General features: G+C 38.3%; 1 protein-coding gene across 1 annotated transcript in view; it reads left to right on the plus strand.

Annotated features, from left to right (window-relative positions):
* Positions 1-26,056, plus strand: part of EIPR1 (EARP complex and GARP complex interacting protein 1) — a 207,704-nt gene extending 181,648 nt beyond the window's left edge. Inside the window, exons 6-9 of the mRNA XM_036748328.1 lie at positions 10,238-10,374; positions 13,374-13,541; positions 14,935-15,102; positions 25,428-26,056. Of these exons, the coding sequence (XP_036604223.1) occupies positions 10,238-10,374; positions 13,374-13,541; positions 14,935-15,102; positions 25,428-25,602 (648 nt within the window). The 3' untranslated portion in view covers positions 25,603-26,056. The remainder of the gene's footprint in view (positions 1-10,237; positions 10,375-13,373; positions 13,542-14,934; positions 15,103-25,427) is intronic.
* Positions 26,057-27,681: the final 1,625 nt, after the last annotated feature.

Below are 27,681 nucleotides of genomic sequence, written 5' to 3' on the forward strand. Positions count from 1 at the left end.
TGAATTTAGAACTTGTTTAGTTCTTTCTATATATAAGGTACTATATGGGTGCATTGGAATTCAAACTTTTTTACAGAGATACAGTATACCTCCTAGGTGTTTACAATCGACTTCCAGAATCAAGATCATTTTCAAGATACACTTAAGGTTTTGTTGTTGAATTGTGAAAAAAAGAGGGGGCCCATTGTATTTTTTTTTAAATATAGACAGTAGAAGTGAGAGTAAGACTGATAATCTCAGTGACATGGATGGATATAGCACAGACTGTGAATCTGTACTGGCAAGAGTATTTGCATAGGAAGATGGTAGCTGGAAAATAGAGACTTGCTTAAGCTCTCCCCCAGATACTTTCAAACACCTGTAAAAATGGCTCTGAACAAATTCTAGAGCTACAGAACCCACGAAATAACAGAAGGAAACAAGTCTTCAGCCCAGGACAGCCTGGATGGTCGCTGAGAAGGGTCTGTCGCACTGTGCTGGGAGCAGAAGGCAGTTCGGCGTGGGCCATGCCAAGATTGCCCAGATTGGGAGGTGGTTGGAGCAGGCGTTAGGGCTCTGAATCACTGAGCTGTGGCAATTACCAGACTTCTCAACCCATAAAGGCCAAAGATAACGGAGCAGGTCAGTGGGAAAACTGCTGGATCTGGGTAAGAGAAGTACACCATCTGGCCCCAGCCCTGGGGGTGGTGGAGGTGGCCCAGCGGCAGCAGCAGGAAGCTCCTGCAGCTGCTTCCAGAGCTCCAGTGTCAGCTGCTTCGGGAGTCCCCGGCCCACATGGTGGGAGGAATCAAGCAGCGGATCAGAGTGGGAGTGCAGGGATTGCTTTGCTGGTGCAGAGACAGGATTCTCTTGCTTTGCCCTGCTTGGATCTGGGTTGTGGTCCTGGTTGGCTGTTCTTGGGAGAGGAGGAGCGCTGCTGTGGCAGAGCTTGTAGTGACTGTGGAGTAGAAGTAGCTCTGAAAACAGCCGCTCAAGGCCCTTAAAGCTTGAGACAAAGTAGTCTCTACTCTACAAGCAGTCATACCCTGACAAAAAGCTCAAGGGTCAAGTAGTTGGCTGGGAACATGAATAGGCAGTGTAAAAGGACTCAGACTATAGAATATTTTTTTTGGTGACAAAGAAGGTCAAAACATACAGCCAGAAGAAGTCAACAAAGTCAAAGAGCCTACATCAAAAGCCTCCAAGAAAAATATGAATTGGTCTCAGGCCATGGAAGAGCTCAAAAAGGATTTGGAAAAGCAAGTAAGAGAAGTAGAGGAAAAATTGGGAAGAGAAATGAGAGTGATGCAAGAAAATCATGAAAAAGAAGTCAATGACTTACTAAAGGGGACCCAAAAAAATACTGAGTAAAATAACACCTTAAAAAATAGACTAACCCAAATGGCAAAAGAGCTCCAAAAAGCCAATGAGGAGAAGAATGCCTTAAAGGCAGAATTACCCAAATGGAAAAGGAGTTCCAAAAGACCACTGAAGAAAATACCACCTTAAAAATGAGAATGGAGCAAATGGAGGCTAGTGACTTGATGAGAAATCAAGAAATTATAAAACAGAACCAAAGGAATGGAAAAATGGAAGACAATGTGAAATATCTCATTGGAAAAACCACTGACCTGGGAAATATATCCAGGAGAGATAATTTTAAAATTCTTGGACTACCTGAAAGCCATGATCAAATGAAGAGACTAGACATCATCTTTCAAGAAATTATCAAGGAAAACTGCCTTGATATTCTAGAAGCAGAGGGTGAAATAGAAATTGAAAGAATCTACCTCTTGAAAAAGATCCCAAAAAGAAATCTCCTAGGAATATTGTAGCCAAATTCCAGAGTTCCCAGGTCAAGGAGAAAATATTGCAAGCAGCCAGAAAGAAACAATTTGAGGATTGTGGAAACACAGTCAGGATAACACAAGATCTAGCAGCTTTTATACTAAGGGATCAAAGGGCTTGGAATATGATATTTTGGAAGTCAAAGGAGGTAGGATTAAAACCAAAAATCAGCTAGGTGGCTCAGTGAGTAGGGCATCAACCCTGGAGTCAGGAGGCCCTGGTTTCAGATCCAGCCTCAGACACTTGACACACTTACTAGCTGTGTGACCTTGGGCAAGTCACTTAACCCCAATTGCCCTGCCTTTCCCCCTCAAAAAAAAAAAACCCAAATATTACCTACCCAGAAAACCTGAGTATAATACTCCAGGGCAAAATATGGACTTTCAGTAAAATAGAGGACTTTCAAACTTTCTCAGTGAAAAGACCAGAGCTGAATAGAAAATTGACTTTCAAATACAAGAATCAAGAGAAGCATGAAAAGGTAAACAGGAAAGAGAAATCTTAAGACACTTACTAAAGTTGAACCATTTTGTGTACATTCCTATATGGAAAGATGATATTTGTAATTCATGAAACCTTTTTCAGTATTAGGGTAGTTGAAGGGAATATATATAGACAGAGGGCACAGGGTGAGTTGAATATGAAGGGACGATATCTAAAAAACATAAAATTAAGAGGTGAGAGAGGAATATATTGGGAGAAGGAGAAAGGGAGAGATAGAATGGGGTAAATTACCTCACATAAAAGTGACAAGAAAAAGCAGTTCTATTGGAAGGGAAGAGGGGGCAGGTGAGGCGGAAGGAGTGAATCTTGCTCTCATCAGATTTGACTTAAGGAGAGAATGGCATTAACGCTTAATTGGGTATCTTATCCCATGGGAAAATAGGGGGAAGGGGATAAGAGAGGGGGGATGATAGAAGGGAGGGCTGATAGGGGGAGTAGGTGATCAAAAGCTAACACTTTTGAAACTGGACAGGGTCAAGGGAGAAAATTGAATAAAGGGGGACAGGATAGGATGGGGGGAAATATAGTTAGTCTTTCACAACATGACTATTATGGAAGTGTTTTGCATAATGATACATGTGGCCTATGTTGAATTGCTTGCCTTCTCAAGGAGGGTGGGTGGGGAAGGTAGAAGGGAGAGAATTTGGAACTCAAAGTTCTAAAAACAAATGCTCAAAAAAAGTTGTTTTTACATGCAACTGGGAAATAAGATATACAGGCAATGGGGTATAGAAATCTATCTTGCCCTACAAGAATGTAAAGGGAAAGGGGATGGGGAGGGGAGAGTGGGGTGACAGAAGGGAAGGCAGATTGGGGAACGGGGCAATCAGAATTTGTGCCATCGGGGCGGGGTAGAAATGGGGAGAAAATTTGTAACTGAAAATCTTGTGGAAATCAGTACTGAAAACTAAAAATATTAAATAATAAAAATATTAAAGTATAGAAAAAAGAGTATATGCATAGTGTGGAGGAGTTCAGACTTGAGATTTATAGGTTGTGGCTAGCCATGGGTGGGAGCCCGAGGGATTCATTTAAAAATAGCATAGTACTAATTATTACTCTCTCAAAGAGCCATTCAAGCTTGCTTGATAATTAAATTATTTTTAAGGAAATAAAAACAACATAATCAAATATCAAAATAAAGTTTATGAAGTCTTTCAAATTTTGCTGAGCTAGTTTTTTTTAAGACTAGGTATTTTTTAAGATCTTATTTTCTTCAAGTAAATCAGTTATAAGTAAAACTATCTTTAACTAATCATGGGTACCTAATTGATATTGTGCTTTGAAGCAAACTAAGGATTCCAAGGAGGTGGGGGAGTGATGAGGAGCAACTTTATTCCATTCATAGAGGACTTCTCCTATGCAAAGGCACAAAAGGGACTGATGGAATGTTGTATACATGAAAACAGCTAGCAGGCCAGTTTAAATAAATGACATGTGCATGAAAGGAAATAATAGGAAATTATTTGAAAGTTGGGTGGGTACCATATTGTGGAGGGCTTTAAATGCTAGACTAAATATTTTTGAACATGAAAATAATTGTTTTCTGAATACTGTATACAAGGTAGTTTGAATATATACTTTAAAAAAATGAAGCTCTTTGCCTTTGTTATTCTGCATCCCAAGAAAATCTCCATTCATTTTCTGAATGTTTATTAAATAAATAAATGAGTGGATAGTGGCTCAAATTTATGTAATGGTTCATATATTCTCATTTGATTTAACCTGTGGGGTAAATAGTATATATTTTCCCCATTTTACAGATAATAAAACTTTCCCTGTGAGAAGTTATAACTTATTAAAGTCGCAGACCCAGTAAGTAAGAGAGCCAGGAGTTGATTCCAGGTCTTCTGAGCCCAGTGTTTTTTCTACTACATCAGAACATGAAAGAATGAGTGAATGAATTGGTGCTCCAATATCAATGATAATCAGATTATTGAGCTACTGTGTATAGGGCACTATGTCAAAAGTGTTTTTTTCCCCCCTTATTAAATTTAGCTTTAATTCTAGGCTCTCTGCTATATTGTAATTGTTTTTTTTAGTGACAAAGACTTTATAGATTTTTGTGTTTTGAAGTTCGGTCTTATAAGACATTTATAAATCTGAGGCCCTTCATATAAATGTGCCTTTTGTATACTGCTAAAATTGATGCAAATCAGATAATTTTGTTCATTAGAATACATTTCCTTTTTTTCTGTCCTGGCGTTAGCAGCATTTCCTGTGACAATACGGAATGCCTTTAACCTTAAAAACAGCAACAACGACAAGAATACCTCAGAATCACTGAATATTTCTCTTTAATGCCAAAAAAAAAAAATAACCATGTATATTGCATCCCGTGGATGTGAATTTTTTTCCATTGCACCAGGAAACAACAAAAAAATGCGATTGATTGGCTTTCCATCCTATGCTAGACTGTTCACCTTGGTGGGCAACTCAGTAAAAACTGATAATAAATTTGCTTTGGGGCTTTTATTAAAATTTACCTTATAGCCTTTTTTCATTGCACCTATGGGGACTAAGTTTTAGTGGAAGTGCTTGTCTTTTCCTGTGCTTCCTTTTCACCTCACACCTGGCAGCAGCCTTCTGCTTGCCTGCAGTCTTTCTGCCCTCCAAACCATCCCGCCCACCGCTGCCAGATTCATCTTCCTAAAATATCCCCTTCATCATGACACTTCTTAGCTCACAAACTTATGAAGGAGCCAACTGTATCAATTCCAAACTTTTCTTCCTGGCTTTCAAGGTTCTCTGTAAAGTGGCCCCATCCTATCTCTCCAATCACTATTCCCCAACATAAAATCTCTCCACTGTAGTTAATTAGGTCCATTCAGCACAACATGACTTATTTCTACTTCCATATTTTTTCTCATGTAATTTCCTGTGTCTGGAATATTTTCTCTCCTATACTCCTAGTTAGAGGCTTTGAAGCCTTATTCATACACTCCTCTTCCACAAAGACTTCCTCTTGACTATGCCAGCCTACATCAATATGTCTTTTTTCTGAACTCTTATGGCACCCAGGATCAGCCCTACACAGTTAACATATAATTGTTCTCTCCTTGTTTTATATGGTTTTTACCAGTAAGTAGTTAAGATAGATCAATGCTCCTCCAGTTAGATTTAAAAAATATAGTTACAGTTAGTAGTTTAGCTAGATTAAAGTTCCTTCAGGTAGACTAATGTTCCTCCAGCCAAGGGCAGGAATAATTTCTTTTACTTCTTTTGGATCCCTTAGACCCCTTAGAACAATACAAGGTGCTTTAAAACCTGTTGATTTAAGATCTCCTAAATAGCCTTTTCAGAACAGGCTATAAGCTTAGGGTTTTCACTGTCCTTTGCATGATTATGAGTTTGGGAAATAGACAATATTCAAGATTTTTTTCTTTATTTGCATCTTTCTAATTTCCATATGGCAATAGAAAATATATTTGCATAAGTTAGTGGAGGTGGAGGAAGAGTCTACTGCCTACCAGGATTATTCTCAAGCCATGGAGACGGTGGGGTATGGTGTCACCTGCCTGCTTGGCAGGTCATGGATAAATGATCCTAAAGGTTAGATCAGGAAGGTACCTTGGAGGTTGCTTAATCCAATCCTCTCATTTTACAGTTGAGGAAATTGAGGTCTAGAACATTCAGGTAAGGCTTAAAATCTGTTATTTGCTCATAGTCAGCCTGCCTGGGAGCCCTGGAATAAGAAAAAGGAAAGAAAATAGCTTATCAGGCCTAAGGCCTCAAATATTGGTCTTATCATATCACTGTTTCATTAATGCATAATGATATGGTGTGCAAAGTAGCATGACATAAGCAACTAAGAGCCAGCCTGAGAACCAGAAAGACCTAGGTTCAAGTTCTGCCCCTGACACATACTGACTGTGTGACCCTGGGCAAGTCACTTAACTATGTTGCAGGGTAAGTGTTCTCCAGCATTCGTAGAGGGAGTTTCTTATGGACTTCTATGCCCTAATGAAATGACAGTTCCAGGCCCTGTTCTTGTCCCTATAAGGAGCTGTATCTTAGATGTTTACCCCCTTCCAGCCCCCACTCATAATTTACTTTTATATACCATTTTGATCAAAACATAGGCCATACTCCTGAAATATCTCATTCAAAATTATATATGTGTATAGGTGCTAAAAAATAGACTGATTTTGACCACACCCAAATTTTATATAAACTTTATTTGAAGGGAAACTAGACTGTATTTGGACCAATATGGGTTGCTTTTAACCATACCAATCTCTTTAGGGATATGCGCTCTATGGAAAGAAGGGTTTAGATAGAGTTAACAAAGAACTATATTACACTAACATTGAATTTCTACAGTCTTGAAATTTTTGAGAGGAAAGTTTTTGAGAGGAATTATAGAAAGTCATTTCACAAAAATACATTTTACATAAGGCCCTTTGATTGGCACAATGGCATGAGTGCTGGATTTGGAATTAGAAGACTGTGCTTCAAGTCCCTGCTCTGCCACTTTCTACCTACGTATCTCCAGTCACCTAACTTCTCTGGGCCTCCGTTTATTCGTACATAAAATGAGAGGATGGTATTAGATGATGTCTTAGGTCCCTTGCAGATTTGCCTGTGACCCTGTGAAAGTATTGGCCTTGTGCTGAGATGGAGGTGGCCTCTGGGCTTGACTTTACTCATGAATGACCAACAAACTAAGTGATAATTAGGAATACATGGAAATTAAGGCTTTTAAGAGTCACAAAAATTTTCTACAATGCCAGCTATCTTAGACTGGGATCATCTCCCTAGAGCTCATTTCCTATAATTTTGCACATGATAAGTGATTAATAAATATTTGTTGAATAAATGAGAAGAAATGGAATGCTCATTTTTAGAATATTTTAAAATAGTACTAAAGATTCACTAGAATATAAACTAATAGTAAAGAAACCTGAATGGCTCTCCAAGTAAACCCTTTAAGAAGTTTTTTTTCCCTAAAGTATTTAGTGTATATTGTTAACCTATTATGTAATGTATCTGAAATATATTTGTGTGTCCACAGCACCCTGCATCAGGTAGATTTAATAAATGCTTATTTAACTAAATGGAGTTTGATCTAAGATAGTCAAGTAGAAGAAATGGCTGACAGTTTATAAAACATTATCATTTTACTTACACCAAAAGAGCTATTTGTAGAGTTTATTAATAGCTTTGTTTTGTCCAAATATAGACCAAATTCCCATTGAAACCTTCTGCCTATCCTACAACATTACAGTCTGCCCCAGTGATTTATGTAGGTCTTTCACTTCAGGGTAATGTTGATGCTACTACCATCAGCACCATCCTCTGCTACCACCTCACTCTTATAAGCATCTTTGCTGTCTCTAGATATCCTAGTACAAAACATTCCTGGCTAATGGGACTTGCCTAATTCTGATTCCTAAATATGGTTTCAAAAATATTCAGTCAGATTTTAGAAACCATAGGACTCTAACTGCCCTTTATCCCCTGAGGACCAGATAGGGTAGAGAATATGTAACAGTAGATAACCTCTTCTTAGCATATCCCAAAATAAAGGTTTTTAGGCTTTTTCTAATGTTGAATATGTTATTAGTATGATAGAACTTTGGAACTCCTAGAAGGAACTTTAAAATAATCTAAGCCAACCCCTTCATTTTACAAATGAGGAAAGTGAAGTACCTATAGAGGTGGAGGCACTTGCTCAAGATCACATATAAATCAAAAATAGAAAGGATCTTTGAGGTCTTTTAATCCAACCTCCTTGTTTATACACATGATGAAACTGAAAACATTAAGAAATTACATGATTTGCCCAAAGTAACACAAGGAGTTGTCCTGACTTTGTTCCCACTATAACACTGGCTATCTCCAGGTCTTTCTCACCTTGACATAGTCATAGCTAAAGACCAGGTCTCTAGTGCTCCCAGTTCAGTGGTTTCAGGGCAGATTCTTTCAGTAAATGTCTTTCTATCTATTTCAAATCCACGTGGCTTTTTATGTGTTTTTAAATTTCTGCTGCTTTACTAGTTTCACAAATCTGATAAAGAGACAAGATGTGTATTTTTTTCCTTAAAAGGTTTCTAGCTCAGATGATTTTGAGGAGCCCTGTCTGAGAAGGGGAAAGTAGGACCTCCATGAAGAGTAGTGTGTTGTGTTCTTTTTTTCTTGAGCTGTATGGTAGTGGCCCCTGCAGATTTCATTAGTAATTCTGTGCTTCCTTAGCACTTTGAGTTGTGGTGATCCTTCTCAAAACTTGAGGTTCTTTCCAGGTCCATTTTCTCTGATTTTCTGCAGTCTCTCTATTTAAATAACCCTGTAACTGTTTATTGATGGTATAATGTTTCTGTAGCTGTATTTTATTCAAATTCTTGATGGGTCACTTGGCCATGTCTGTTCAACATGTGAAAAGAGTATAATAACTTACATTTCTATAGCACTTGAAGGTTTACAGAGAGCTTTCTTCATAATAGTCCTATGAAAGGAGGTAGTGATTCTTTTCAGTAATTTTATAAATAAAGGAAACTGAGGCTTAGAAAGGCTAAGTGACTTGTCCATTTACACAGGTAGTAAATGTCAAAGCAGAAATTTGAAGCTACTTCTGCTTCTGACCAGAAACCTATCTTCCATGTGTTTATAAACTGAATGTAGTTCTTCTGCTTAGGTCCAGAACCCTTTCTGCCATACTAGTGGTTTCTAAATTATATCCACAAGATTACATTTTAGTTGACTCTTTCAGAGACAGCGGTTATTCCTAAAGTCTTTGAAATGATAATATTCTATCATTATTAGTTTGATCAGTCTGACTCCCTCTTCATAAAAGTCCTGTGTAGGGGGTATTAATTTTTTCAGTTTACGTAAATTAAAATGAATGTTGATTTGAGATTGTTTGGGGGAAATTTTCAGGACAGTGTCAGATAATTAGATACACAGTTGTTGAAGGGAACTATTTGGTAGGGACAGATTGGGTTGGGTGAGAATAACTTGTACCATGAAAGGGAGGGAGTATTTACCTCATGGGAGTGGAAAAGTGTAGATTCTTTAAATGGTGCAATTCGATTCAAATTTTCTCTACAACTTAGAGTGGAAAGTACATGTAAGCCAGTTCCATATATTCTGGGGTAAAAAATACTCATGTGAGTAGGCTGGTGAGGTTAGTTGAACAAAGAATAGGGCCAAAAGATCATAGGATGTGAATTAAGGAGCGGGCCTTAAAGGTCATCTGTTCTAACCTTCATTTTGCAGATAACAAAACTAAGACCCAGAGAGGTGAGGTGATTGGACTGAGGTCACATGGAGCTGGGATTCAGCATGTGTCATCTAGCTCTCCAGGCCGCACAAGAGAGGAGTCATTTCTCTTCTCACTTGTTCAAGTGTTCTGCCCTCCTGTGCTTTCACTGATGCAGATGATAGTTTCTAGGAGAGAGTTTTCATTGTGCTTCTTTGAAACAGACATTAACCACATAGTCACTGTTGTAATGAGTTTTAATCAACTTCCATATAAAGTACTTTGAGATCTTCAGAATAAAGGGAGAGGAAGACAGAATTTAAAATAATGTTTTATTGACTAAACTCTATTATTCCTTTTATTCTCAAAATGTTAGTGTATACTTTAATGGCTCTGTCCTTGTCTTTATGTAAGGCCAGATGTTTGAATTATTTGTCTTTCAAGTTTTAGCAAATCATCTCTATTCATATACTTGCACATGATTCCTGTTTAATAGAGATCTATTAATAGGCTTTTTGTTTTATTTTTCTTATGTCCTCAATTTTATAGTTTTCTCAAAAAGGTTTAAACGTGTGGGCCTTTTAAGGGAAGAAGACAAAATTGCTTCTGAATTTTTTTTTTTGTATTTTTATACCTAGAATCTTGGTTCAATGAGTTGAATTTGCTTTTCCATTCTTATTCTTTTTGAAATATTGTCCAAATTCCAAGTTGTCCAGTTCTACAGCATTAGAAGGGAAAGGTCAGTTGAAGTTTACTTCTGGTAGATGGAGCCCACATCACAACTGCACCCAAGTTGCAACAGCCAATGACACTACCATCCGGGGTTGGGATACTCGAAATATGAGGTAAGTGAAGCAGTAATACCCTATTTAACATGGAGCTTGGGCTGACAGAAAACGAAGGCCTTCCTTTTTTTCCCCTCTCTCTTAAACAATTCAGGAAACATTCATTAAACACCACTATATGGCCTCAAGGAACTTGCATTCTGCCAGGGGAGAGTGAAAATTACAATACCTACACAAATAAGCCTTATGGGAAGTAGAGGTCTGAATCAAGCCCTCTGAGAAAGTTGAGGAAAGATTGATTTCAGCTGCTTTGATCAGGAAAGACTTTATGGAGGAAGTGACACCTGAGCTAAGCCTTGAAAAGGATTTCAACATGTGGCTATGAAGAAGGAGGACATTTCAGGTATAGGGAACAACTTACACAGATGCAGGGAGGCAAGAAACCGCAGGAGAAGATAAGGGAATAATAGCTAACTATTAATCAATCCAGTTAGGCTGAAACATATAATGAGTGAAGGGAAGCAATATGAAATAAGGCTGGAAAGGTAAGTTGGAGCCAGATCCTGAAGGGCCTTAAATGTCAAGCTAAGGAGTTCGTATTTTATCCCATAGGCAGCAGAGGAGGAAAATGATTAAGAGCCAGATGGATTTGGGGGGTTGCAGGGTGGCTAACATGGTGTGTCTGTCTTTGTATCGTGTTTGTAGTATTCATTTTTTTTCATTTGGAGTGCAGCTGCATTCTTTTACCTAAGATAATTGTTTAATGCTGTATATTGGTAGCCCTTTAGTAGCAGTTATTTATAATAAAAATCAGTGCTCATATAGTGACTTAAAATTTATGTGGAAGTAGTGACTATAGACTGATTGATATATGAGAAATTATTACAACTTAATATAATTGCAGTCCCTCAGGAAATGTTTAATTGCTTTTGTTGGGTTTTTAAAAATACATAATCACTGTACCTTTAAGATACATACCTACTGGTCAATCAAGTTTTGTCATTTAGGTAATTGTACCCAACAACCAACAGCTCTACTGGAACAAATAAGAGCCATTTTTTCTGCTCTGGTTGTGATTTTGATAAGCAAAGGAGTGATGTTGTGCATATCTGTTGTCATGGCAACAGAAGCCTGTGCAAGCTTTTTTAAGATACAGTTTATCCCCTCAGCACACCGTAATTTATCACTAAACCAAGAAGACGGATGTCTTGTAATAACTTTTGTTGCCTTTAAGGGGGGGACAACTTTAAATTTAGTTCTGTGGCTCCCTCTGCAAGCTCAGGGTATAGCAATCAATCGCTGTTTTTCAAGCATGTGCATATCTATAAAAGGGGCTTATTTAGTTCCATAAACAGAAGCTGAAAGCCATAGAGTTCAAAGATGATAAATACAGTGATTGAAAACCATTCCTCAGTGTTCTCTTTCTGTCCTTTCTAATTCCATTGTTCTATGAAAGGATATCCAGCATTTTAGTATCTAAAGACTGGGAGCCCTTAAAGTAACATTTAAAAAACCAAAATATATGAATGAATCTTTGAATTCTAGAATCTCAAGTATTTAATCCACTTTTCATTGTTGTCTGTTGAAGTATCAGTGGGAAGAGAGCAGATGATGGGAATAGCAGTTATTTCTAATTGGGCATTACTTAACTTTATTGCAGAGGAAGAGTCATAGATTTACTAATTAGAATACTTTACTCATTTTTCTGGCACTTCATTTATGTTTCTTATTCAAAGAACTGCTTTGTGCCTAGCGCAGTGTTGGCATATAGTAGGAAAGTTAATACTTTATTAGTTGATTCAACTGGCAGGATGAAATGTTGGAAACATTTGTCTGATCTATATTTTGTCAGTATTTAACTCTATATGTTGATCTATTGAAAGGTTTTCAGGTTTAAGATGTCGTATTTTGTTAAAGAATTTAGAAAACTGGAAGGAGTCCAGGTAGAGAACAATGAAACTGATTTAAGGCCAGAAAGACAGCCTAGGAGAGAAGTTGAAAGGGGTTGAGTTTATCTACCTTGGAGAATAGAGGACTAGAAGGTGACTTAATAATGGTCTTCAAATATGTGAAAGATAATTACAAGGAGCGAAGTTGCCCAGCTGTTCACCATGTCTACTGATGCCATAACAAAAAGAAATTAAACTGCAGAAGAAAGATTTAAGTTAACACCCAAGGATAAAAATATGATGTATAAGATAATGTTGTGAATAGCAAGGCATCCAGAAGCCAGGCTTCCAGTTTATTGCTTAGTGGGTCAAAGAAGAAGCAAATCAGAGATACCCCAGTCTCTTTTCTAGTTCCCTCCCACCTCACTAGATAACCCCAAACTGAACTCATTTCCCTCTGTGGTCAATGATTAGAATTAGGAGGAGTCAGTTTTAGGGCAGATATTTTTGATTACCTATGATAAAGTGTACAGAATGGAAGAATTGATAAAAACAGGAACAGAGAAAGGGAAGAAGGCTCCAAGTAACGAACACTTTCTTTTCTTTAACTACTCTCACCTCTTGTCCTATTCTCCCCCCTTTTCCTACCTCCTTTCCCATCCCCAACCTTCCTTTCCTCTTCTTGTTGGCATCTTTTTCAAAACTCTTATCCAGCAGCCTCACCTTGCTCTTCCACATCATCACCAATCTTTTTCAGTCAGACCACTGACTCCTTAGGGCACTCAGTTTGTTCTCACAGCAAAAGTTTGAAATCAATGCAAACTCTAAAGGCAGCCCTGAAGATCATTGCTTGTTCTTATTTTCACTTAGATGAAGGTTGTTGCCAGGTTCAAGTTGCATCTACTATTTCATTTGGTGTTATGTGTGACAAACTCCTCAAAGGGGGAAAAAAAAGGTTTTGAAAAGAGCTGGGAAATCCATTTAAGCCCCCTGTGATGCCAACTGGGATTTCCCCAAACTTATCCCTAACATCCCAGCAATGTAACCACCAGAATTCTTAGTGCCAAGGGAGTAAACAAACTACTGGGAAACCAGTTCGTTTCTAAAGAGCACAACTATTTTTCCTAATCAACTTATTTTTATATGCTATTATGTTTTATTATTTTCCAGCCAGATATATTGCATAGAGAATGCTCATGGACAGCTGGTACGGGACCTTGACTTTAATCCCAATAAACAATACTACCTGGCTAGTTGTGGAGATGATTGCAAGGTGAAGTTCTGGGACACTAGAAACGTTGGTGAACCTGTGAAGACACTCGATGAGCATTCCCATTGGTAATATGGGCTTTCTGTATACTGATTTAGGGGTATATAAAGTATATATTGTTTATTTTGATAATTACTTTGCTGTATAAAAAGGTACAAAAAATTTGGTTTGGGCTGATGTGGATCATTCAGTTTTTTTTCCTTTTGTATAAAAACATTAATTTCAAATTTGAATTTTCTTTTAACAATTTATAAGTTAATGGTGGGGAAGAGAAGTTCCAGTTTTTTGGTAATTTCTAGTGTGTTCTTTTTATAAATCACTGAAGAAAATATGTGTGCAATTCATGAAGGTTTGTACAAACATACTTGTCTTGCTTGAGATATAGAGGGGTTCATTGCTGTTGGTGATAGTGGCTGTGTTGATAATAACAGCAGCTTGTAATACATAATACTTTACAACAACAATGTTGTACATGTTATTTCATTTGATCCTCACAACAGCTCTGTAGGGGTAGGTCTTAGTATCCACTTTTTTGTAGTTGAAAACAAAGGAAGCCCAGAGAGGCAACATAACTCCTCAAGATCACATAGCAAGAAAGCTGTGGAGCTACGGTTCAAACCCAGGTTTAATGATTCCACTTTCCCACATTTCTTCACTTTTTTATAATTCCTGGGTTACACTTTGACATTGACCTAATAGACAGGAACTCAGCAAACCAACTGGGTCTTTTAAGAAGGTAGAAAGAATGCTGGGTTTTAGAACTAGAGGACCTAGGTTCAACTCTTATTTTACTCTCTTATTTCACTCCCTCTGTGCCTATGGACAAGTCATTTTAAGTCTCTGGTTTTCAGTTGAATAAATGCTAGCTGACTGACTCAGTTTCCCCATTTGTAAGATAAAGAGGTTTTTAATAGATGATCTCTTAGATCCCTTCCAGCACTAAATCAGTGATCTTATGTAATCATGCTGATCATAACAGCAGCTATAGACTTAAAGATATACTCCTAGACTTTGTGCATTAACAGTACATAAGATTTAAGCATTGAAGTAAGCTTTGATTCTCATTTTGTCATAGAATCCATATTAACTGTTTGCTGTGAGATTGTTGTGAGATTTTGTTTAATTCTAATCCATATATTACTTTTGGGGAGATTTTTTGTATTTAGAACATTTGTCTGACATTGAACAATAAAACAGTTTTTCCATCATGGGGTTTATTTTATCATTTAGTCTTCTTCCTTGTTTTCTTTTGCTCAGATTTAAGATAATGCTTTGGCGGGGAGGGGGTGGGGGGGGGTGGGGAAGCCTCCAAAGGTACAACTTGGATTTGGATCATAATCTGTTGAGAACTTTTGGGGAATGCTTTCCAGCCTTCTGACTCTCAGACAGGATCCTCGGAATCAGTGTGCCTTTCTAGTCATAGCCAACCTCCACCTATGTGATTTCTGTCACCTTCTATAGGGTGTGGAATGTGCGCTACAACCACTCTCATGACCAGCTGATCCTCACGGGAAGCAGTGACAGCAGAGTCATTCTTTCAAACATGGTGTCGATTTCCTCAGAGCCCTTTGGCCATTTGGTAGATGAAGATGATCTTAGTGACCAAGAAGAGCACCATCAGGAAGAGAAGTAAGGATGGCTTTTCCTTCAATTATTGTGTTCAGGGGAAAAATGGCTTTTTCAAACGTTGTGTCATTCTTTTTATTTTCATGGATGATCTGCTGACATAGGTGTTTTTTTTTAATAAAACTTTCAGTTATGTACAGTAGTTGCATTTGAAACCCTCCTTCACAAAGGTTTCCTTTCTAAAGCCAGTTGGAACTGTGGTCTGATTATAGATGCTCTAGGCTGGGGAGTCACCAAGATTGTCAAAGAGCTCCCCTTTTTGTTGCTTCCAGTTCTTATGATTGCTGTCTCAGAAACAAATTTAAATTCCAAACAGAAAATAGTATATAATGATTTGAGGATTGTAACTACTCTGTCTTCTTATGCATTGTGATTTATACTCATTAATTCAATAAATTTTTATTAAGTCAGTACTATGTGCTAGGTATTGTGTTAAGTACTGAGGACTCAAGAGGAAAAAATCAACCAAAAACAGCCCCTGCCCTCAGGGAACTTACGTTCTAGTGGAAGAAAACAATATATACCTAGATAAGTAGGTATAAAGTAAGATTAGGCCTAGGGGAAGGACCCTAACAACTGGGGGTGGGGTTGGGGAAAGAGGTCAGAAAAGCTCTTTATGTTAGAGGTGGCATGTGAGTGAGAACTTGAATGAAACTAGGATTGATTATAAGAGGCTGAAGTGTGGAGGATGTACATTACAGGCATAGAGAATGATCTGTGAAAAGTTATAGAGACAGGACATGAAATGTCTATTAAGGGAAACAATATTTAGGATAGTTTGGCTACAACATAGAGTGTATAAAAGAGAGTACTCGTTAAGCCTAGAAAGAAAAGTTGGAGAAAAATTGTGAAGGATTTTCAATTCTAAATGGAAGAATTTATATTTTTATCCTGGAGGCAATGGCAAGCCGCTGAAGTGTCTTGGGCAGGGAAAGGACATAGACTTGTGCTTGAAGATCATCAATTCGGCAACTGTGTGAAGGCTGAATATGAAGGAAGAGACTCGAAGCAAGGAGAACAGTTAGGAGGCTTTTTAAGTAGTGCAGGTAAAAAGGGATGAAGGGCTGTGCTGTGCTAGTGCCCATGAGACTGGTGAGAAGGATGGATTCAAGAGATCTTAGGAAGTTTAAATTGATAAGACTTGGCAGCTGATTTGCAACGAGGGCTTAGGTAGAGTGAAAAGTTGAGAATGACTCTGAGGTTGCAAACCTGGGTGACTGGGAGGAAGTAGATTAAAAGGTAGGGTATATTTGAAGGAAAAGATAGTGAGTTTCTGTTTTATATGTGCTAAGTGTTAAGATGTCCCTGTGAGATAAGAGTTTGGAAGTATTAGATAATTGGCAGTTAAGTGGTACAGTGCATAGCACACCAAGCCCGGCGTCAGGAATACTTTTGAGTTCAAATCCAGCCTCAGACACGCTCTGTGACCCTGTGCACCTCTGTTGTCTCAGCTTCCTCATCTGTGAAATGGGGATAATAATAGTACCTGTTATTGTGAGGCTCAAATGAGATAATAATTGCGAAACCCTTAGCATAATACCTGATAAATAGTAAACGCTTCTCTAAATGTTAGCTATTGTCAGTATTAGTATCTATTAATTGTTGTAATAGTTCTAGAGTTCAGGGTAAAGAATAGAGCTGGAGGAGTGTGTGTGTGTGTGTGTGTGTGTGTGTGTGTGTATGTATGTATATATGTATGTGTATATTTATGAGTCATCTGTATACAGATGATAACTGAATCAATGGGAATTGATGAGAGCAGAGAGAATGAAGAGGGTCCAAGGCAAAGCCTTAGGACCAACTTGTGGTTAATGGGTGGAATATAGATGATGAGCTAACAAAGAAGATGAAAAATTATCAACTAGAGAGAGAGGAGAACAAAGAGAGCATTATCACCAAAATCCATGAAGGAGAGAGTATTCAGGTGGAGGGAGTGATCAACAGTGTAAGAGTCCTCAGAAAAGGCTAAGGACTGAGAATGGGCCAACTCATTTAGCAAATAAGAGAACAGTAAGAAGCTTGGAGAGAGCATATCAGTAAAATTTTGTCACTGATGATCTTGGACTTGCTTGCCAATTTCTGCCCCACTTAGTTTCAGCCTCCCAATATTATAATGATAAAAAAACCTTATATTTTTCTAGTACTTTTATACTTTTTAGAGTCTCTTCACATTCATCATAACATTGAATTGCTACAACATACCCATTTGGAATAGATATTATTAGTCCTAATTATTGAAAAAACAGTGAAATATGTTTTTAGGGACTTGCTCAAGGTCACAATCTAATATTAACTAGACTCCTGCCTTTAGTGCAGTCTAATTTTCCTAACTCTCGGTCTAACTAGCAGTTTTCTAACTGCTCTGACCAGGGCCATACAGTACTAACAGTGGGGATCCCTTCCTCTTCTGCCCTCTGAATATATCTATGAAGCTTCCTTCCTGCTGTCACAAGACTAAACATTAAAAGAAAACATCTCTTATTTGTCTTTCAATAGACTTGATTTTTACCTGCAGCAACCTCCTTCCCACTTCTGAATGTTTTTAAGTTATTATCTCAAAAGAGTTCATATTCTTATGATTTCAAAGATCCCTTAATGTTTGCTCAATAGTGATTTGTGGAATAGAGCCTAACTAAATTGAATAGTTTAGTCCCTAAAGTTTGAGATAGCTTTGTTATTTAGTTTTGAAATCATCATATCACTCATATATCTGTATCCTTCTAGTGCCTCTTTATGTGTCTTTTAAAATTGCTTTGTGGGAAAATGTCTATGTATTTGGGGCTTTCTCTATAACTATAATTTGCCAATTTGGATATCCTTAGACTGAGGAGATTACTCTATTTTCTTTCTAGTTTTCATGTTCAGATACTTAGAAACAGGTCAAAGAATAATGTTTAACACAATCACAGTGGTTACAGGCTAACAATATATCCTTATAAAGCCTAGATTTTGTGTACTTTATGGCCAACTGAACTTCATATAGTTAAGCAGATGTTTTTCAGTGACTCTGTTGTAAAGTCTTTATTAAACGAGAAACCTGATCATTCCCTTAATTGGAACCTCTGTGAATAGTTGTTGTATTGGCCCATTTCCATGCAGGTAGTCTGCAGTGGAGATGTATCAGGGACAGATGAAGCATTTACTGTCTGTCAAACATGCCCAAACACGGAGACAGCAAAGTGTGTTTGTTCTGGTAATTTCCCAGTTGTTTTTGGAGTTATTTTTCATTTAATTTGTCTACATATTTTATTTACTTCAGAAAATAACAAGCACTCAACCCGTAAGCTTTTTCCAATTCATTTGGAATAGTAAACTTTCAGTTGATGAGCCAGACCCTCTAGTTATGGAGTTTTGAAATATATGAATTACAGACCCATTATGTGCAGAGCCCTGTGCTCAGTGCTGTAAAGCAACAAAAAGAAAGGTAGACCTGTAAGGAATTCATTCACCCGTGAACAGAATTAAGACCACTTACAGAACAATATATCTGCAAGTGAAAATTAAAATACAGACTATATTAGTGCTTAAGGATAACTGTGTGCCATAGGTGCACATAGACAGCTTCCTAGCCGGGGTACATGTTGACCCAGGCTTCAAAGAAAGTAATGGAGGTAGACTAGGAGGGGCAGTCCAGTGATGTTAGGGAGAGAAAATGACAGAGCTCTAGATTTGGAAACAAGGTATGTCATCACTTCATATGTAGGAAAAGGGCATCTCCAGGTTTCATATTTCTATGAGTCTTACAAAAATTGTTTGAAATGCTGCCAGGAGCAAAGAAAGCTTAGAAGAAATATAAACTCAATTAATACAATATCACAATTTCCTTAACTTAAGTATCCATTTTGTTCTTGGACTCTAGGGAACTAGAAATTCTGGTTGCTTTGTTGTATTACACTACTTATGCTAAACAAAAGACCTAAGAGAACTCTCATAATGCTTAGTTATATTTTTCAAAATATAGCTAACATAAATAAATAAAAATTGTTGTTGCTTAGTTGTTTCAGTGGGGTCCTGCCCTTCATGACCTCATTTGGGACTTTCTTGGCAAAGGTACTGGAGTGGTTTGCTATTTCTTTCTCTAGCTCATTTCACAGGTGAGGAACTGAGGCAAATAGAGTTAAGTGACTTGCTCAGGGTCACACGGCTAGTACGTGTCTGAGGGGAGATTTGAATTCAGGAAGATGAGTCTTCTTGACTTCAGGCCCGGTACTCTATCCACTCTGCCACCTAGCTGCCCAAATAAAAACATTTTTCAAAATATAGTAATAACTAAATTAAATGCCCATCACTATCACGTGTTAATAACTTCTTTGATTCATTCTGGATTGTTAATGTCCTTTCCAAAATGTGGTTTCCAGAACTGAGCACAATACAGACATGGTCTGACTAGGGGGAGCAGAATACAGTGAACAAAGTGCCTTCCTTTTTATGGACCTTATGCTTACATTCTTGTGGCTCTGGAGAGCATTGGCTGTCTAGTTTGGGCTGCTGTTTCAACCTGTCAACTTACATTGAACTTGAAGGACACTAAAATGCAGAAGTTCTCTTTACCTGAATTGAAACTTATCCATTTCTGCACTGTTAATTGTTTTTACTCAAATTTAAGAGTTTGTGTTTATCCGTATCAGATTTCATTTCATCAGATTCGACGATGGTTCCACTCTATTGAGATCTTTTTAGATCCTCAGACAGTCACTCAATACATCAGCTATCATTCTAAGCTTCCTGCCATGAACAAATTTGATAAGTTTGCCATCTATGTCTCCATCCATGTCTTTCTAAGAGTGATAAAAAGCCTTATGCTGACACATCTATCAATGACTCCTTGCACTCAGGAGAGAGAATTTCCAAGTCAAATGGCAATACAGATGTGGGAAATTATGAGAAATCCTAATAATTTCCTTGCCACAAAATAATTCCTTATTGTATTGCTCTGAGTGGTGTCCAGTGTGTTAAACTAAAACCTGAAGTTAAAATGGAAGTGGGAGGGCTTCAGGAAGCTCTTTGTTTCCTTTTCTTTTAAAAGTCCTTTTAAACCTTTCAAAGAGAAACTTCACTAGGTAAGCTCTATTCCAATTCATCAAGTGCCGAGTACCTACTTTGTCTCCCCTTTGAAAAATCACTGAATCACAAAAATCATCTTCCTCAGATCCCCAGTAACTTTTTTTTATCTTCCATATCCATCTGTGCTTGAGAAAATGGAAACACAGTTCCCTCAGCTGACATGTTAGAACATCCCTCTGAACTCTGCAGAAAATGGAAGTATTAAAACCATCAAGCCCTAAAGCTTCTTTAGAAAGATTCTGTCCTGTGTCCCAGGATACACACAGCTCTGGACGCTCAGTAACTGGGCCAGTAGCAGGCTCTTTACCACATATTATACTGGTAGTTATACAATATAGTAGCTCTCAAACTAGCTCACTAAGCATTCCAGAATTAAATTAAACTTTACTTCTTCCTAAAGAAGAAAGGAGGAGATGCTAGAAGGGAAGATGCATGTTATAGGGGAAAAGATCATTGGACTTGGAGTGGGCAGATTTAGGGTATGGTTGTGGCTTTGCAATTAATTACCTGTGTGATCTTGGATGAGTTCTTTGGTACTCAGTTTCTTCACCTGTTAAAAGAGAGTTAGATATGAAGATGTCTGAGCTACTTCTGTGGCACCCAGAGACTTCCTAGAGCATGTGTTTTTGTATGATTTGTTTTAGCTGTTATCATAGAACTATCTTTTGTTGTTGTTTGGCTGATGGATATACATCTTGTTTCCCCAGCTTATGAATTCATGGAGTGCAGGAGCTGTATCTCATTTATCCTTCTTTCTCTTCCAGCATTTAGCTCAGGGCTTTTTGTATAGTAGATAATAAGTGTTGAATGAAGTAATATGTGTGTGCATTATTTACTTACATACACATACATACACACACACACACACACACACACACACACACACACACACGACAACGTAGTGTAATGGAGAATGTGGATTAGAAGCCATAGGATCTGGGTTTAAATTCCAGTATTGCTACATATTACGTACCTTGAGGACCTTTAGCCTCAGTTTATTCACCTGCAGAGTGTGGGAGTTGGACTAGATGGTCTTGGAAAGATCTCTGAAAATCCTCCCTTGAGGTTCATTTAATTGATATTTATTACCCAATCAAAATTCTGGTGGCTGTTATCTATAGAACTCTAGGACACTTTCCTTTCTTCTTCGATTAATTCAGTCCCTGACTCAGTCTTTTTTTCCTTCTCAATTCCTGCTCTCATAGTAGGGGACTTCAGCAGACCTATTGATACTCCTTCAAACATCCTAACTTCTGAGTTCTTCAATTTATTCATTCCCCATGGCCTATTGCTTCACTCTACCACAGCTACACACAGAGATGGCCATACCTTTGAACTTACCATCACCTGCAAGTGTTTCACATCCATATTCATAAATTGTTAACTCATAAACTCTCTACCCTTCAGTTCTTGTCCACCCTATCTATCACCGTTGCTCTGACTACTGTCTTCCCTTTCCTGTCTTGATCTCTTGGTGAACCACTTCAATTCTACAGTGGTCTTTTTTCTCAAGTCAGTTGTCCGTTTATCCTTCGAAAGATCCTGCCCTGCCATACCCCAGCCTTGAATCACTCCCACCACCCTTTGCTCCTGCTCACATGCTACAGAATATAGCTGGAGAAAATCAAGAAACTATGCTGACTGTGCCCACTACCAGAAACTGTGCTGCCTAGTCCACTCCAAATTTATGTTTCATAATTTCAAATGGGCCCTCCTGGCAGAAAAGTCATCTTTTTATACCTCCTAATAGATTCACTATCTCACTCATCACAGTAGCTTTTCCAAACCTTTTCATCCTTCCTCAAACCTCCCCTGCCTCCCCCTCCCTTCACCCTCTTACCTTGTCTCATATTTTATGGAAAAAATAGAGGCCATTCATCAAGAGTTCTCCATTCTCCCTGTCGCTTCAACTCATATCACTCAGATGCCTTCTGTCACTGTTTCTTCCTTCACCCCGTCTCAGGGGGGATGGTCCTTCTCCTTGGCAAAGCGAGCCACCCTACCTGCATAAGTGATCCCATTCTATCCTATCCCATCTCCTCCAGCAGATTGCCCCCTCTGTAATCCCAGTCTCTCACTTATCTTCAATCTCTTCTTTCTCCTGACTGATTCCCCACTGCCCACAAATATATCCATTTCTCTTCCATCCTCAAAAATAATCATTTGATCGATCCATCCCCTCTCACTGTTATTATCCCTTATCTCTCCTGCCTTTTATGGCTAAGTTCCTCATGAAGGCTTTATCTACAGCAGTTGTCTCCACTTCCATTCCTCTTACTCTCTTCTTAATTCTCTGTAGTTTGGCTTTGAACCTCATCATTAAACTGAAATTGCTCTTTCCAGTACCAAATATGTCTTAATTGCCACTTCTATTGGCCTTTTCTTAATCCTCATTCTTCTTGACTTCTCTGCAACCTTTGACACTGCCAGTTGCCTTCTCTTCCTTGATACTCTCTTATCTCAGTTTTTATGAGACCAATCTCCCTTGGTTCTCTGACATATATGACTGCTTCTCAGTTTCCTTTGCTACAACTTCCTTCAGGTCATGGTCACTAACTGCGGGTATCCCCCAAAGCTCTATTCTGGGATCCCTTCTGTTTCTTCATCTGTACTATTTAACTTGATCATCTCATCTGCTTCCATGGGTTCAGTTATCATCTCTATGCAGATGACTCTAAGATCTTCTTTTTCAGCCCTAATCTCTCTCTGAACCTCTAGTCTCACATCTCCAACTGCTAATTGGGCATCTTGAACTGGATATCCTGTAGATACCTTAAACTTAGTATGCCCAAAACTAAACCCATCTTTCTCTCAATCCCTCCCCACCCCAACTCCTCTATTACTTTCCAGAATGTCACCATCTTCCCAGTCATCAAGGCTCACATCTTTTTCTCATCCTTCATATCCAATAAATTGTCAAGTCCTGTCATTTCTACTTTTGTTAACATCTCTTCTATATACCCCTATCTCTCCTCTGATACTGCCACTATCCTGGTCCAAGCTCATTTCTCTTGCTTGGACTATTAAAATAACCCACTGGTTAGCTTCCCTGCCCTAAGTCTCTCTCCACCCCATCTATCCTCCACTCACCTGTTAAATTGAACTTCCTGAAGCACAGATCTGGCCGTTTCACACACAGATACCATACCCTTCCCCCCATTTAGTAAATGCCAGTAGATCCCTCTTACCTCCATGATCAAATATCAAATCTTGTTTGGCTTTTAAAGCCTTTTGTAACTTGGCCTCATCCTTCCTATGTTTCCATTCTTCTTGTACCTTGCCGACTTTCCCCTCTCAACATATATTTTAATCTTGTGACATTGACCTCCCTCCTGTTTCTTGCACTATTTCTAGTCTCTGAACATATTTATTGGCTGTCTCCCATGCCTGGAACTCTCTTCCTCTTCATCTCTTCCTCCTAGAATCCCTGGCTTCCTTCAAGGCTTAGTTAAATTCCACCTTCTGCAAAAAGCTGTTCCCATTCTTCTTTAATCTTAATGCCTTCCCTCTAATATTATCCATGATTTAACTGGTATATATTTTATTTGTGCATAGCTTGTCTCTCACATTAGACTATTGGCTCCTTAAGAGCAAGAACTCTCTCTCTCTCTCTCTCTCTCTCTCTCTCTCTCTCTCTCTCTCTCTTTCTCTCTCTCTGTGTGTGTGTGTGTATGTGTGTGTGTGTGTGTGTGTGTGTGTGTGTGTGTGTATCCCCTGCACTTGGCACAGTGTCTGGCATATAGCAGGCACTTAATAAGTGTTTATTGACTGAGTAAATTCTATGCTTCTTATGTTATATAGCCCCCATAGCAGTTAACATTAAGTGCTCCACAAATGCTTATTGAATGAAATTTTAAATGAATTGATTTGGTATGTTACTCACTTTTGAAAAATCTTATTACCTCATAATGCCTCCCTTTTCTCTCATTTGTAAAAGATCCTTCTTCACTCACTACACTGAAATTTAAGACTTTATAACATAGAAAGAAAATTACCTGGAGCTTACTCACATGGTAAGCATTCCGTTTACAGAGGTAAATATGACAGACATAATGTAGAAGGCGCTGTGCTGTATTGGACTCAAGTTTGGGTCCTAGTTCTAGTTCTGCCACTAACTTGAGTGATTGGACAAACTTCTCGGCCTCTCTGGGCTCCCTCAGCCTCCTCACCTGCATCATGTGACCAGCCACAGAAACACAAACGAAAACATCTTTGCTGAAAAGATCTCACATCCTGTTGGGGCAAACAATGTGAACACATCTAAGTAGATACAAAATAAATGCAAGGTAATTTGAGACATCAAGCAGTACCAGCTTTGCGGGGCTGGGGGTATGGTTCAGGAAAGACTTCATGTAGAAGATGGTACCCTAGCAGAGCTATGAAGGAAATTAGGGATTCTAAGAGTAAGAGGTGAACAGAGAGTACATTCTAAGCATAAGGAACAGCCCAGGCAAAGACATAGAGACAGAAGTCAAGACAAGAATAAACAGGTTTTTTCCTAGGAGTTTGGGGAGAAAGTGGAAAAATATAGAATGATAATCTGAGGGGATGATAGGTTCTAGTGAGAGATTTTAAGGTTGGGAGAGACTTTGGCATATTTGTGGGCAGCAGTAAATGACGTAAAATTAGAAAGAAGGGATTATTGTACAGATGATGAGCCAGAAGAGACAAAAGGGAAGGGGATGAAAGACTTGGCATAAAGGGCTAACTCCCAAGTAGAGAGTGGAGGAAAGGACAGAAGTTGTCAAAGGGTTCTGAGACAGAAAGTAGAGAAGAGAGAGCTTAAGGAGAATGGCCTCTATTTTCTCAACAAAATACGAGACAAGGTCCTCAGCAGAGAGGGGTAGGGGAAGAAATGTGGGAGTCTTGAGAAAAGAAGACCTTTGAAATAATAAAATGATGGTCAGAAGGTCTTCCATCTATACCATTTATTATTTTAAAGGTGATGTTAGGCACAGATAATCCTTTTCTTGCCTTTCCTTTTCTCATGAATGAAGGAATTATCTCTTTACTGTGTCCTATAGTCCAACATAAAATAAATTGCACCCAAGAAATGATGGTGCCATAAGCTTAGAAATATAAGATGGCATTATGAAGAAACAAAGCAGGAGTTGCCTCACTTCACAGTCACAGCTTCAGTGTATCCGTACAGCTCTTCATCACAGCCTGCCTCACAAGCCAGCATTGGTATGTTTGGCTCTGGTAGACACATCCTTACTCTGGTTTATGCACCATCATTTTCTTCTGTCTTTGTTTGATTCTAGGAGCAAAGAGCCTCTGCCTGACAGTGTCATTGCCACCTATGAAGAGCATGAAGACAGCGTGTATGCAGTGGAGTGGTCCTCGGCAGACCCCTGGCTCTTTGCCTCTTTAAGTTATGATGGAAGACTTGTTATTAACAGGGTTCCCAGGGCTCTAAAATATCATATATTACTTTAATTTGTTTGGATGCCATTCCTGATTCATCCTCTTGGCATATTTGTGAAAATTTGCAGCAATTTGAAGGTAATTAGTTTTCCAAATAGTTCCTACTCTAGGAGAACCCATATTGCCTTCTTTTTAATGTAAGCATTTATAAATAATAATAAAGCCTTCCACCAACTAACTATACAAACTGACACTTTTAAAAAAGTTTTTTCCTTTATTGAAAGTAGAAAATGACATCTTTGGAAAGTTCATTGAAAATATTGGGGGAGGAGGGGTTCCTATCCTATTTCAATTCAGGAAAAGAGTTCCTGTCTAATCACTGCTCTTTGTTTTTTGTTTGTTTCAAAAGATAATGTAAGGTTCATGAAAATATGGAAATTTTTTTATTCCTATTTCTATACAAATAACCTTGTCTTTCTCTTGATTAATCATCATCATCATAATAAACAAGGTCATGTTTCATGAATTTTTCTGGTTCCTTCTTTAATGAATGGCTGTCACTATTTATTTTGCCACCTTAAAAGGATCTGCATGTTCTTTTTCTGTCTCAGTCCAGTAAAAGAAGGACATAGATAAAGTCATGTGAATATAAGGAAGCACATTTTCTTCTGGCTCCCCAAAACCAACACATAGAACTCCCCAAGAAAGGGTTGTTTGCCACTGAATAACCTTACGGATTGAGACATGTGTGGTCACCACATCATCAAATATCCTGTAAGGTGACTCCTACACTCATTGGTGTCCCAAGCAATGTTGTATCCGCCATAGTGAGCCTCAGGAGTCTCAAGAAGTATCCAGTAATGAAGACTGTAGTTTTAGTTTTTATTAAATTTTGTTCTTCAATTCTGAGCTTGTTCTAATCTGTGTGTGCATCATTCTCTATTATGTACTATAGTCATTATATTGCTCGTATAGTAAATATGCTTCAATCTAGGAAATAAAGAATGTGTTCCTTTTTTAGTTAGTTGGGTATCCCTATTCAATGATTACATAACTTAGTCTTGCTCTTATCTTAGTATACCTTGTTAATCAGATCCTGGTCTTGCAACCTCTCTGCCCATTCATTATCCTTCCTTTGGCTCAGTTAGACAACTCAGTGGCATGTTTTTCTGTCTCAATTTGCCAAATAAGGAGGCAGCTTCTGGGTTCTGCCCTTGACTTTGGACAAGTTGCATCACATCTATGAACCTCTGTTTCCTCACTCCTAAAATGGCGGAGGGACTAGAAAGGATGACCCTCAAAGTCCCTGACAGCTCGAACAGTCTGTAACAGGCCATAATTTGCAAAATTTAAAAGAATATAACAGAAATAAATCCCTGGGTGATTTTCAAAGTTACTCCTGTAATATTTGCTCTAGTAGTTGCTAATATGTGCTTAGGATAGAAGATTATGCCAGTCCCAACTGAATTTTATTTATTTATTTTGGGTCTCTCTTCTTTGCAACACTGTCACTGCCAGGTTGGGTCTGTGTACTTGTAGAGAACATGAAACAATGTTAATGATTGTTTCCTGTTGTTTGATACACAGTAAACAGCAACAAGCCCTTCAAGAGTGCTGATATTAGAATATAAAGAATATTATCAACTTCCTGTGGTTATTGCTCTTGCTACAATGTGAATTTGGTGCAGCCTAAGTGACTGAATCTGGTAGCTAGACAGGCTTTGGACAAAAGGAAGGCTTAAGTCCATTCGTGGCTAACCTAGACGCTATTTTAACAGTTATGTAGGAATGGGTTCAGGGTAGCTAAATTGGGATGTTGAAACGAGACATCATTTATCCGGCAATTTTGGGGGTATGAGCTATTTCACATAAATGAATTTTTGAGACATCCTTGTGAAGGATACCAGATTTAATTTAATCCTTATTGGTGACTCATTCTGAACATTAATTATTGTAATGGGAGGAATTATAATGTAATAGAATCATAAGATCTGAGTTTGGGTCCTAGCTTTGCCTCTAATTAGCTGTTTGACCTCATTTCTCTGGGCTTCGCTTTCCTGATCTGTAACATAATGAAGTGGGCCTCCTGAACTTTAAGATCCTTTTCAACTTTAAACCCAAAGGTCTTACTATGGTATATATCAATTCCCT

Source organism: Trichosurus vulpecula, chromosome 3 (genome assembly GCF_011100635.1).
Source record: "Trichosurus vulpecula isolate mTriVul1 chromosome 3, mTriVul1.pri, whole genome shotgun sequence".
NCBI classification, from domain to species: Eukaryota; Metazoa; Chordata; class Mammalia; order Diprotodontia; family Phalangeridae; genus Trichosurus; species Trichosurus vulpecula.